This window comes from Echiichthys vipera (genome assembly GCF_963691815.1).
Source record: "Echiichthys vipera genome assembly, chromosome: 3".
Taxonomy (NCBI): Eukaryota; Metazoa; Chordata; class Actinopteri; order Perciformes; family Trachinidae; genus Echiichthys; species Echiichthys vipera.
The window spans coordinates 27,050,299-27,064,886 of record NC_139828.1 but is presented as its reverse complement, the minus strand read 5'-3'; the positions used below and the strand labels follow the sequence as shown (position 1 = coordinate 27,064,886).

At 40.5% G+C, this 14,588-nt stretch overlaps 1 protein-coding gene across 4 annotated transcripts in view; it reads left to right on the top strand.

Moving 5' to 3' along the window:
* lpp (LIM domain containing preferred translocation partner in lipoma) overlaps positions 1-14,588 on the top strand; it is a 160,099-nt gene that overhangs the window by 79,746 nt on the left and 65,765 nt on the right. For all 4 annotated transcript variants that reach the window (XM_083940419.1, XM_083940416.1, XM_083940417.1 and 1 more), the window contains one exon: positions 637-759. In XM_083940419.1, coding sequence (XP_083796545.1) covers positions 637-759 — 123 coding nt within the window. The remainder of the gene's footprint in view (positions 1-636; positions 760-14,588) is intronic.

Here is a 14,588-nt window from a genome sequence, read left to right as displayed (position 1 = left end):
AAAAAATGGTAATGAATAAACCAGTGAGAGTCAGTCTCAGACTGCTTGACTGATCCTGTTACTGACGCTTTCAAGCTTCCTCTGGTAATAAACTAGTTAAATAAAAATCAGAGCAATTCTCATCATCTTTTAAAGGGCATGTTTTTAAAAAATATGGAATAGAAAATAGCAGACTTTAATTCTTTAAAAAAAAAAGGATCTTTTTGTTTGAAATGCTGCCGGTTGAGCTTGTGATGAATAATGCATAACGAATGAAATACTGTAAATCCAAGCGTGCTGAAAAGCAGGAGGTGAATAGTGCACTGCTTTATGAAAGTTGTCTTTCAGACAATACATCACTTCTTATTTCTCACCACATTTTTTCTCAGAGAGAAGTCTCTGCTATTGATGTGTGGCTTTCAAAAAGATTGTCTCAGGTCAAGGTGAAGCCTGAACTCAGAACTGTAATCCAAAGTGTAAGCAGGGTGAAAAAAGTAGAAGAGAATGTCTCCGAGCAGTGCAGATTGATTTAGATGACTATCTGTCCTCAACTATGAGTGCTACAAGACAAAGTAAGTCAACCAAGGGCCATTACAGGCTGTTTTGGAATGTTCCCTCACTTGATTTATTATACATACATGTGATGTTTGCTCACAGATGAAAGGACCAGAGAAGACCCTGGAGGAGAGACGCTCCAGTCTGGATGCTGAGATTGACTCCCTTACCAGCATCCTGGCAGACCTGGAGAGCAGCTCGCCCTACAAGCCACGGATCACACAAGTATGCTACCAGCACAACTTTACACCTGCACATCCTCATTTTACACTGAAACTCACTACCTAAGTTCATCTACTCAAGTACTGTGTTTGTGTATAATTCTGAGGTACTTTACTTGAGTATATATATTTTCTGAGAGTACTTTTCCCGCACTTCATACATCCAGAAGCTAAGGTTTCTGGTGGCTTTTTAGATTAATGTCCTTAACAGACTGGGGACGTGACAATAAACTGTCTGTTAAGTAGTCCTCATGACAAATAAAGTTAAAGTTTTTTAATGACATGCAAATTATATGCACAAAGAAGAAAAAACAAAACGCTGTTGCTGTGTTGCTAGTGAATGTCCATCCACCAATTTTTACAATTCACTCATCATGAGTGCTGTTCCTTCTGTAGAAACAAATGTATATAATGTCGTCTGTGGCTAAGGAGGGAGCTATCTAAAGTCTGAGGAAAAACCCCTGATGATGTCATACTGATGTCACCTCAGACTGAGCGTCAGACTTTTAAAGTTGTTCTTTGTAAGATTTTCATCTAGTTAATTGTCTGTTAAGTTTATTTATTTGTTTATTTCAGGACTGCCAGTTAGATAAATCATCATCACACATTATCTTTGTTTATAGTTCACATGTTCGAAAGGAAAAGCGGTCACGCCCCCGTTACCCACAGAATACATTATCTTCATCATACTATTTTTCTTGTGTCCTTTGTCATAACATGTTTCAACAACAGGCTGTAGTCAGAGCTGATATCCAGCTCTACACAGACAAATAGACATAGTGTCCATAAGTTACTATCTATCTACTCACTGATGAAAGCGCTTTGCTAAGAAATACGTGTCTGTGGTGACTTTCCTGCGCTAAAATCAAAAGTGTCGCACAGTTCGGACCTCCTATCAGTGTGGAGCATGTGAAGGCATCACGCCACATTGCACAGGTGAGAGCTGCCAATATACTGACGTCATACAGTCGACACTGTTTGGTTTCCAAAGGAACTCTGTGAGATGAGATCCAAGAGGCTCGCCTGCAGTTATAACTTACCGCCAAAGCGGCTGCTAGAAACAACATATCTCAATTATAACGGATTATAGCTTTCACAGATAGAGAAGACTGCGATACAACCTGGGGATGTAGAGTTTAAAAGATGCAGGTGTTTACACGTGTTAGAAAGACGCTATTAGGTTGCATTATTGGAAATGCAGCAGCAGAGTGTAAGGGGCGTGACTCGACTTGAATGTTGGCCTATGTTGACAGCTTTTTTTTTCTTTTTAATCCGACTCTCACAAAGACTCCAACTTAATGGAAGTGAAAAACTAAGCACATTACAGTGCATTGTCCTATACATTAAACTTTGACATCGTTTTCATTATAATACCTCTGTTCTTTTACTTAGGTGAGATTTTGTAGGCCTTTAAAAGTTTGTGTAACATTGTTGGGCTGGTACTTCTCAGTAAGAACAGTAAAGAACCTCAGTACTTCTTCTACCACAACTTAAATGCATAACAACTCAGGAAGAGATGGTACACTCATCTTTTAAACCATTACTGCTGTATGAAGGATACTATTGGGTAAAAAAACCCAGCAGAGCTACAGAATGGTTGAAATATTATTTCAAACCAAATGATATACTTTAACATGTTTTGCCCTCCTGACAAAATGAGTCTTGACCTAAATCATTAGTTGCTATTAAACGATTTTAAGAGGAACTTCAAAAAGTCGAAGCCTTGGGCAGTTGACTAAATTGTTTGACACACAATAAATGTAGGACAGGCAGATAAAAAAACTGAACCAATTGTGTTTGGAGTAGGAAGGCTCAGATGGGCTTTGAGCACCATGCAGATCATATCTTTAGTGAGATATTCGAGCAATAATGTAATACCTGAAAGGTTGTTTTCTGTGAGGGCTACAGACTGGCACCACCACTGTACTACATTTAAGTAAAAATAATGTTTTTATTTACTCTGTAGTCATCATGTCTACATGTTGTCTCTTTTATTTATTTATGAAAGGATGCATATGTAAGACGGAAAATAGGGTTAAGCTGATAAATTATTGACAGAGCGATGCATTTAGCTGCGGATGAGGGCCGGTGCCCTGTATTTACATTCACTGACCTATTATGTGTATTATGCATGTCAGATGGTGAGTTTAATGTGGAGGGTGAAAAATAATAAATTGTTATAACTAATTTCATGGCAGTTTCATAGCACATCTGTGACTATACATAGTTTTTTAGACTAGTAGAAAGCATATGCAAGATGCTATGTGTGTGGGAAAAGTGTGCAGTGTGACAAAGACAGACAAAAGGGTTGGTTGTAAGTGCTTTCATCCTTTGGTGTAGTGACTCCTGGCTTCCTGGTTAGAGGGAGCAAAATGGGTGTACCATACACAAAGTGAAATTATTGCACCACACATGGAAAACACAGCAGCTACAGAGTGAAAAGAAATGAGCCATGTGGTGCTGCACATTAAAGGCAAGTAAAATATGACCTTGTGATTTCTAGTATGCATAGTGTTGCGGTAAGTCAGTGTGTTCATGGGTGCTGTGATAACATAACATTATGTGCTCATAAACTGTGGTGAAATGCCTTTTTGACCAATCACACAGACAGATTTTAACAGTTTGGTAGTAGAATACAGACAAATCATTATAGTGTTGACAGTCTGCATACAGCGGCTGCCCACAGGTGTCTGTTCAGGCTTCCCATTGAGAGAGAACTTGATAATGATCAGGGCGTCACCCTACAGGATTAATAAGAGGTCACACACCATTCATGGTTTCTGCTTCTGCTGCTTTTGACTCACAGTTCAGTGCACTCACTCAAGTCTGAAGTTAGTTAGTTCAAATCCTTTTGGCTAATTGTTTTTGGTCTTTTTTTAAAAGAATAGTAAAAAATATTTTAAAAAAATGTGCTTATTTTCTTTTTTCCCCCCGAGGGTTAACCAAAAAAAGATCCATCCCACTCTCATATCTGTATGGTACAGTTAATATGTAGCTGGAGCCAGCAGCTACTTCACTTAGTATAAAGAATGGAAACAGGGGGAACCAGGTTGTCTCGTTCTTTCCAAAGGTACCAAAATCCATCCGTCCTCACCTCATGAACATGCTATATCTTGTTTTTTTAATCCTCACCAAAGCAGAAGTGTAAAAACAACACTGCACTGTTTTACGAAAGATTATGTGCCAAACATATTATAATTAGCTAAGTTAGCCACCTGTAGCTTCATACTTACCGTACATTAGAGTGGTATCTGTCTTCTCAACTAAATCTTGGTAAGAAAGCAAATTAATATATTTCCCAAAATGTCAAACTGTTCCTTTAACAGCAAAGAAAACATATTGCTGAATCGTTGTCATTCACGTGTGTAACTTGACAGTATACAATATATATCCTCTATTTCCTGCTAGCTGTCACTGTCACAATGTCATACATTTTCACACTATGGAGAACAGTTTGCATAAAGAATAAAAAGCAGATTAGTGTAGTAAAGATGACCCAGGCTGGGGGGTGGAGAGTAGCACGGCTGTGTGGCAGGCAGTAGAAGCAATGGAGAGTAGGTCAGCAGGCAGGCAGACTGTCAGACAGGAGTCCTGGAGCACCAGCATTAATACAGGTCTCAAGAATTTGAAGGAAACTGTACTATACAGTAAAATTCAAGTGCTAGAGCCCTGAGAGCAGGTACCACTGTAGCTGAGTCAGCAATCTGGAAACAACAAGTAGGCAGGGTCCAGGGGAGTGACGAAATGGGAATGAGACACACAAACACACACACACACACACACACACACACACACACACACACACACACACACACACACACTCAGAAGCAAACCAGGGACAAAGAAGACACAAGATGAATGGGAATCACAGAAACACAAGGGACACACAGGGCATGGCTGTGTCCAGGACAGAATCTACAGCACAATGTGAAAGCATCTGTTTTCCTCTCATTTATCCTTTCTGTGTTTTATGTAAACACACACACGTAAACAAGTATACATGAACAAAGCACAGAAGCCCATATATACACATGGCATAGAAGTACAAACACTTTTTTAGAACGTGGAGCTACCAGCTGCTGAAACGCATGGCATTTATTCCTAAATAAAATATATAGTATAAGTGCACACCTTTGTTGGGTGAAAAATGTGCAGTATATATCAGAGCAGTCTGAAAGCTTTTGTCAACATGAGTTGAAAAATTGATGTGCACCTGTACAGCTCTGTGAGAGCCCAGCTTGCGAATGAGCGGCTGAACAGTCATACTAACTAATGTATGGCTGTCGTGGTGCTTTTACCTGTCAGGGTCAGAGTCGCTGCATGTTTATTTTTATCACAACCTGCTGCAAGCTTTTTGAGTTACGGGTGAAAAGCCACACCACCTGTGTCTCAGCAGAGTACACATACATGCCATGACATGTATTAATCATGAAATGTTATGTATCAGACATTTTGTTGACTTAACCCTGCTTTTGCAGTCTAGGCAGCATCTCTGTGCTGTCATGATGCCCTTTTACCGTCGCTGTGTCTTCTCTCTCAGAGCTTTTTGCACATGGAAAAGAGTTGCTTTCCATTTCATTGTTTATTTTACAGTATTGCGAGCACACACACAGATGCACACACACACACACACACACACACACGCACACACACAAACACACACACACTGTTCTCTCTCCTCAGCTGATGCTGATTCTAGCTGATTAACTCAGGTTGACCTTTTCCCCTACCCAGCTGCTCCTGTCAGTCCATGCTCAGGCTCTTTCAATGCATTCTCCTACAATACTGGTTTGTGTCACGTGCCAGGTTTCATTCTCCAGCTCTGGCACAACTGCTGCACAGTAATCCTGCGCTTGTATAAGCAGAGAGTAACAAGCGGTCTTGATTTACAACTTTCTTCGCGCAAGCAATTACAGAGCCAGCTCTCCAAAATCAATAGGCCTGCCTGCTCTCTTCCTTTCAAGCGTCCAGGAGAGGAATCTTCCTCCTGTTAAATTTGGAATCAGCAGGGGGACCTTATGTGTGCTCGCCTCCCCAGATGAAATTGCAATGGACGCTGCTGCTCATTCATAAAAATCTAAGTAGCATTCCTGCAAATATTCAGCCGGCACTGATGCTTCACAGACATCAAAACAATTTTGTTTGCTTTAGTTGGTATTCTCTGTGGCATAACAGTGGGTAATGAAATGTGATCATTATATAATTCCCATTTGTTCTCTTTCCACTTTCGTCTTAGATGCCATTTGTTATTTGACACAGTTAACTAAGTTTGTGTTGCAGTTTGCTTGCTTTATCCTGCGACAGCAAATATTAAGCCAGACCTGATTATGATTATAACGCTCTTTATTCTGTCAGAAGTTTTTTATTGTCATCCAGATTTAAAGCTGAAATGTGTGAGCATATTTGTGCTGAATTTGGTACATTTGTAAAATTTCTCATCATTTATATCACATAGGTCTGTTTTTTTCAAAAAAAATATGAAGCTGCAGCAGACCAGTTATAGCTTGTGTTTGCATTCACAGCGCTTCATGTCACACAGTTGGCTATTCAGTACATGCACTATACACTGACAGTCTGCACAGTGCTGTTTGAGTAAGTGACAATGAACACGGCAGAAAACCAACAGCCAGTAAAGTAAACAAGGACGTGTATGAATGACACTAAAGAAGTATCAGATGAGGCTACTGGAACTAAAATGATGTGGTAAAAAGATGTGTTAATGCTAGGAAACCACATGGTTGAATTGTGTGTGTGTGTGTGTGTGTGTGTGTGTGTGTGTGTGTGTGTGTGTGTGTGTGTGTGTGTGTGTGTGTGTGTGTGTGTGTGTGTGTGTGTGTGTGTGTGTGTGTGTGTGTGTGTGTGTGTGTGTGTGTGTGTGTGTGTGTGTGTGTGTGTGTGTGTGTGTGTGTGTGTGTGTGTGTGTGTGTGTGTGTGTGTGTGTGTCATCTATCGTGTGAGGATTTGTATTTTAGATCTTGAGAAGTAACCTGTAAAGTCCAGTTCAGACCATATATTTGCAACGAGTCAAAACTTGCAACTACTTGCAACATGCATGACTGCAACGTTCTGAAACCTGCCAGTTCAGACCAAGGAGATGGTCGAGGCGTTACTGCTACATTTCTGGTTGTGATGAAACAGCGAAAATACCGTTTTATTTCCCTCATTCACTGTTGTTGTTTGTTCTGGATTACGGCACTCTCTCTCTTTATTCGCCTTCTTTTTCCTCTCTCTCACGCTCGTTGAGCCTCCGATTGATTGATTGGCTGTTGAAACAGGTGACGTGTGTTACGTTCTAAAACCAGATGCCGGCGATTTGACAAGCTGAATTGCTGGCGACATCAGCCGGTTAGATTGGCAACGAGACGGGTCAGTTCACAGCGCTGCAACTTTCACCTGCGCAGTTCTAATACTGTTGCGTTGCGTTGCGAATCTTTGGTCTGAACTGGGCTTAAGACTCAAGTTGTGCTGCAACGCAATAGAATGTCATCTGGTAAGGTGCTGTGTTGGCCGATCAAATACATGCCAGTTATTTTTACAGTAACCAGAGTATTTCTACTGTTTATCTCACAATCGTCCCAACAAAAGATAAAGCCATTGCTGCCATGTCAACTTTTCAGACTTGTATAATCCTGTCTCAAAGTGATATAAAACAGTATGTGGAGTGCTCACTTCGACTTGGTTTTAGGGTTAAATTGAGATTTAGGTTAGGCTAAAAGAGGTGATCTAGGATAAGGGTTAGGGTCATGGGGCTAGCATTATGTCAGTGAAGGTCCTCTAAACTAATAACCAAACCAAAATGGCACCCCCCCCCCCCCAGCCCCCAATCATAATTGGTATTATCATATAGTATCATATATGGAATTATGCGTTATAACAACCCTTTACGGCAGCTGCTCTTTTTTCTACATAGGAGCAGCTGATCAATGACCTGGTGGCCCCTACACCATACATCGTTAAAATCCCGTTGTAAGATTTTAATAACGCTTACTGTCCTCAATTCTAAGTATTGCATGATGGTTGGAGGAAACACAAGAGAGTGTGTTCATGCTAAATCCTTCAAGTACTGCACTGCAATCTGCACCCAACCAGCCCCGCTAATATGCAGCGCAGGCCTGTCTAAGCACATCAGATCTGTTGTGGGGGAGCTAACAAGGAGGCCCAGATGAGTGTCAAAATAGTGCGCTCATCAAGCAACGGAGCAGCAGTGCTGCTTTAGTGGAGGCTACAGAAGCTTCTACTGCCGTGACCTCTAACTCACACCGAGCTCTGGTGCATTTCTTGTAATCAGACACATCAACATCCCTCCTGCTGAGATTCTACAGCATCCAGTATGTGCTTAATTTTGTACATCGTCAAAATATGTGCCTTAGGGCCCTTATTAACAACATGTAAATACAATTAGTTGTCAACATATGAATGTTTGTTACAATATTTAAATCCACACAAACTCTTTCACATCTTTTTACTGTTCTTTTGAAGCATGTTTTGTCCTTTATCCATTTTTATTCACCTCCTTCGTACACGAATATTGACAATTTTGGCAAAATGCTTGTAGCAGGTGGCTCAAAATTAGTACTCATATTCTGCTAATATGCACAAAGATGCAAAAAGAATGCAAGCAGAAGAGTGAACAGTGACAGCTTTTCCAGACACAGTACATTATAGGTCACATTGAAGTTGTTTCAGTCTTATTTGGTCCATTGTATTTATTCCGATGGTAATCAAAACTTTATTATCAAGTGACTTTGTTGAGGACAAAAGAACACACAAGTGCTGATGCACTTTACTGGTTATCCACTGTATAACCAATGAAGTAACCAAGTATGAATTTTGTTCCACATTAAGCAGTGACATTTTTGTCCCAATCAAACTCCAATGCACTACTCCATTAAAGCTGCACCTCCTTCTGATTCAATACGGTGTGATAAGATCTAAGTTGAAATTAAAAAGCTCTTCCTGTCTGATTCATCCTCACGTTGCGCGACGATAATGTGCAGCATTGTAAATAAAATATTGTGTGTGTGTGTGTGTGTGTGTGTGTGTGTGTGTGTGTGTGTGTGTGTGTGTGTGTGTGTGTGTGTGTGTGTGTGTGTGTGTGTGTGTGTGTGTGTGTGTGTGTGTGTGTGTGTGTGTGTGTGTGTGTGTGTGTGTGTGTGTGTGTGTGTGTGTGTGTGTGTGTGTGTGTGTGTGTGTGTGTGTGTGTGTGCGCGTGCGCGTGCGCGTGCGCGTGTGCGCGCATTTTAGAGGGATGCTTTAAGTGAGTACAAAGAGCTACTCCACTGTCACTGGGCCAAAACTTCTGGGACTAAAGATGTGTGACTGACTTACAATCAAGGTTCCACTTCACTTAACAGTTAGTCGGTGAAGTGCACTGAAGCCGTGTCTTTGTTTGTGTCCGTGTTGGAGTGCTGTCTAGAAAAATCAAATGAACCGGGCTGTTGTGCTCTTTGGCGCCTCTAAAATGAGAGAGGTTGTGACCCTGTGACATGGACTTCAGAGTTCAGGTGTACATCATTAAACTCTGTAGTCACACGTGTTTTTAGATTGTCATGTAACGAGTGTGACTAGAGGTTGTCACTTACAACCTACCAACCAACTGTTCCTAGTATTTAAAACCTGACCTGGGACTTGACTTGGGTATGATTGGGTTGGGTCAGGGGTTGTCTCGATTACCATTTTTGGGTCTTTGAAGTTTCAGTGAGAATAACCTGTGAATATGTAAAGCTTTGAAGGTCCAGATGCTCAGAAGGCTGCTTATCAGTCAGTTGCTGAAAGTATAAGAATAGAATAAATAGCTATATGACACCATTCATAAACCACCCAAAGCATTATACCTTCTGAAAACAAACATATAGAAAAATGCCAACACCAATAGATACAGATATGTTTGTGACAGGCCAATATATCTGTTTATCTATCCTGTTCACAAAACAGTAACTTAGTTACTGTGAGTTAAATTTGGTTTAGTTAACATTTTCATCAGCAACACCCACAAACTCACCTGTTGGCTGCCCATTGTGTTTCATTCAGCGTACTCTCGGATAGCTATTCAGAACGGCATTATCCTCTTGTCCACAGTTCAGTCTGCTCTGCTTTGCACAACCTCCTGGCACATTTCAATTCAATCACTGCCTGCTGTTGTGGAGGGCAAGTTACTCACATTTGTGATAAAACCCTCAACACAGTCATGGCGGAATGATTGTGCCGAAAGTCAAACACTATCTTTTTGTCCTTGCAGGAATTTTTTTTTTTTTACTTCTACTGATAGGTATGATTTGTATTTGCAAAACAAAGTCCATTAGTTTGTTAATGGTATTTGCACACTGTGTTTCATTGTAAATTGTAGGGCATTCATAAAACACTTTGGTTCAATAGTCTTCCCCTTGGTTTGGATTTTTTTCACACAGTAAAAATTCCATTTAACCAAAGCATCAGCAGGCAGGCTGCAGCATTGCACACATCAGTCTGTCTTTTTTTGTGTGTTTCAAATAGCTTGATGTCTGTGTAATAAGTTGTCATGTCCATACAAAACAAATGGGCATTATTGAAGTCTGCTGACAGTTTAGCTGATGCCAAGTGCTTGAAATGCTGTTGAGATGGATCCTTCCACATGAGTGCCCTAAGGAGGCAGCACTTCACACTGTGCCAGTCAAGCCATGCCATGACACTCCCATCTCTCAACAGGCAGAGCATTGCGTATGGCACTTGCTGTCACAACATGGCAGAATGATAGGCCCTCACTGCTCGCTCCCAAGTCTCCCACTGATAATGGCGTCTGCTGAACGGTCCCAGAGAATGCAGACTCTAGACCACCCTGGTGGGGTCTCAGCTCCCTGAGAGTATGATAGGGTTTGTGACCTTTCTTCTGCTCCCCTTACGAGGCTCAAACTCTGAAGGCATCTCAAGGGATGGCCTCCCTGTTTCAATCTCATCATCTCATACACCTTTACTCTCTGTATCTCTATATTAGGGGTTTGGAAGTGAATTTATGTATAAATAGATAAACATTAAATGAACAAATGTCATGTCATGTATAATCATGTGTCAAATCTTGTTGAAATGTAAAATGCAAGGAATAAGAAAGTCATTTCATTGCATCACCATTTGCACAATATTGTAGATTGCTGAGGATAATTGGCACAAGATATCCCAAAAAATTGATAAGATTAATGAATAGTCAGTAGTTGATTTGAAGTCATCAATTCAACTCTGTGGATACACCAGAGAATAAGCGACTGTATTCACACATGAGCCCACCTGTAGGTTACCTGGTCTGTGTACCAGAGAGCTGTATTCAGTATAGCTGTAATCTCCATTTGATGTCCGGTACAACATCTACACATGTAGATACATGTATTTGCGTCCACACATACAGACTTGTCGGTTTATGTCTAGATCATTTGTCTAGATAATTTCAGGTTTGCAGTGCATTTGTAAATGGGCTTTGGGTAAATATGAAGCTATTGCCAGCCCCTGCTTAGCTTAGCATAAAGTCCTCTTCATATTGATGGCAGAGGCTACCTGCTTATCATCTTATAATCTAATTTAACCCTTCGAACCACATTCACACAATCATGTGCAGAATGGGGAGAAATTTGGGGCGGGGTCTTGCCCAAGGACACTTCGACATGCCGACCAGAGGAGCTTGGGAGCCGCCCCATGGTATTGAAACAACTGAGTTGAAAGCCATTAAAAAAAGATTAAATAAATTAATTCAAATGAATCGTATAGTTAGTAACCCCCTTCTGCTCTCAAGGCAAAATATTTTTAAGGAATGGCGTTAAGGAGAACAAGTCCAAAAAGAGTTTGACAGAATCTGAACTAAAGACAGGTAAAAAGGTCATAAAACATCCCAAAAACTTTGTGAAAATTCCATTATCCAATTATCCATTTGGGCTTATGGAAATTCAAACTAAACTATTTTCACTAAACTATTACTAAACAAAGCATTTCATTTTTTTTCTCTCCTAAATAGCAGCTATATAGTATAGGAGCTATATACAAACTGTCTAGTAAGATAAAGCTGATTTCATGTAATTTGCATTATTTTGAATAACAATGTGATTTTGAATGAGGGTTTCTGTACACATTGGGTGTGTCAGAGGACATTGTTCATTTTGTTTTGAGGAAATATAATTGTACTGTACTTAAATACTCTATAACTTAACTGTGAAGTATGTAAAAAGCAACCACTCAAATTCTGTCTTTGCCTCACCTGGCCTATTTCTCACATGTTGCCAGTTTTGGCATTTTGTGCCTTTGTTGTTAGGGAGATCATTTTACCGTTTCCATGTACAGTGCTGTGAAAAGTATTTGCCCCCTTACAGATTTATCCTGGTCTTGCTTTTTTGTGTCACTTACGTGTTTCAGATCATAAAAACAAATTTTAATATAAGATAACCTGAGTAAATACAAAATGCCGTTTTTAAATGATGATTTCATTTGTTAAGGGAAAAAAGCTACCCAAACCAACCTGGCCCTGTGTGAAAGAGGAATTGCTCCCTAAACCTAATAATTGGTTGTGCCACCCTTGGCAGCAGTAACTGCAATCAAGTGTTTGAGATAACTGGCAATAAGTCTTTCACATCGCTGTGGAGGAATTACAGCACACGTTGCAGGAACACAGGATTGTTTTAATTCAGGGTTGATATGGGTTGTTTTGTTCTTTTTGGTCAGCTGTGGTTTTCGCCTTGGAACTTTCCCATGGATGCCCTTTTTGCCCAGTCTCTTTCTTATTGTTGAATCACGAACACTGACCTTAACTGAGCCAACTTAGGCCTGCAGTGCTTTAGATGTTGTTCTGGGTTTGTTTTGTGAGCTCCCAATTTTGGTTGGCTGGCCACTCCTGGGAAGATTCACCACTGTTGTTGTGTTCTCCATTTGTGGATAATGTTTGGATTCACTGGAGTCCCAAAGCCTTACAAAATGGCTTTTTAACCCTATCCACACTGATGAGGCTTTTCCGCTTAATAGATGAAATTATTTTATTTATTTAAAAAGTGCATTTTGTATTAACCCAGGTTATCTTAATTAGATATTAAAATGTATTTGATAGTCTGAAACCTGTAGATGTGACAAGAAATCTATACAGGGGCAAATACTTTTTCAATACGAATGCTGCTGTCCTACCATAAAAACAGGAATGCCCTTTGTGTTTTTTGGCGGTCACAACACTGAGACCTTTTGATTTAATCTCCTCTGCAGGTGGAATACATTTGCATCAGTCGGGAACATGCAACATGGTACATGTAGTGACACATTACATTTCAGTTATCAGTGCTGGATTGTTAAATGGTTTCTTCTGTAAAACACAAAGTTCAGTCATGAGAAAAATGAACAGTCAGCAACTGCCAAGTTATTATGGACAAAGTTAAACCAAACAATTGTACAGTTTGCTCATAAAATCCATATTTCTCCTTTACGGTGACACTAAGCTGAGGAATGTTGGCTTCAACTGTTTCCAGCTTCTGCTGTTGTCAAAGCCATGACACTAGTATGCTAAGCAGCCCCCTTTATTCCTTGTAAAAGGTCAAAGCCAAGGGCAGCTATTTTCTGCAAAGGATGTTTTAACTCTTCAGGGCTCTGACGCCACAAGTGCGACTGTGTGTTTCTGCAGCTTATCTCCAAGAGCTGCCAGAACTGCATCAAGATGACACCCCAGCTCTGTATTGATAGGGCATGGTGGTGTTTAGCTTTTTTTCTCTCTGTTTTATATGCAGCTATTGTCTTTGATTGCTTTGTTGCTGCACAGAGCAGAGATGTTGCCACAGCGCCCGTGGCACCCATTGACCTTAAGGTCAATCTGGCAGCAGGTTCTGAGTTTTGACGGGGGCAGCCAACTGTGGAGAGAGGAGCATGCCTTTGGGCACTCAATGTGTTCCGTCAATGTTTGTTAGTCAAATAAACTGCATAGTATCACCTCGTTGTCTTTTATTAACAGGGTGAACCAATGACAAATTTTAGTTTGAGCCAGGGAGCTGTGACAGTCAATATAACCCGCCTCTTTACATCATGAAGTCCTAGTAACAATGCTAAAAGGCTTACCATCAACTGCTGTCACTGCACATTAACCATCTTCCCAATAACATGTGCAAGCGTACAGTTCACACACACCAACACACACAGTGCCCAGAGAGAACAGTTACAGTTTCCCGTCTCTGGGATTGATGATATCGACATACTATAAGCGATGGGCATTTCCAACTGTGCAGTATTTCACCTCATGGAGCAGGAGGGGTCACAAGTGCATGGAAGAACCTCATTACAGGGATGAGTCAGGGATGTTGTGAGACACTGGCCCGTAGTACTGCATGAGCTGAACGAAACAATTAGTTTCTGCTATGTGAGAGCCACGAAACACTTCTCCTTCTTTTGTAAAGATAGCCTGCAGAAGTGCCACGATCGGTGGCTCTCGGGGACTTTTTTTCTTCACACAGTAGCCCAGAAAAAAATATTTTTTTTAGTTTTAGTTGCATCACTTATACGCCCTACTTTATATGATGTTGTTACATCATAATAGAAATATTATATTCTTTTTTCTGAAACCCATTTTTTATGGGATTATATAACCGTGGATTTTAAACCACGGACTTAATGTTCAACTACATCGTCTTCAGGTTATCTTGGTGTTAAAAGTGGAGAGTACGGATGTGATGTACTTTACATATGAGTGCCACTTGACTCATTGCGTATTCATATCGCTCCCCGTATTTTGAGTGTGTCTGTCATTTCTGTTTAGTACATCACAGACTGAAAAAACTGCTTGGCTATTCTGAAAACGCAGAATGGAAAAATAATTCTTTTTTGGTGAGATATGTATAACTCTAGGTACAA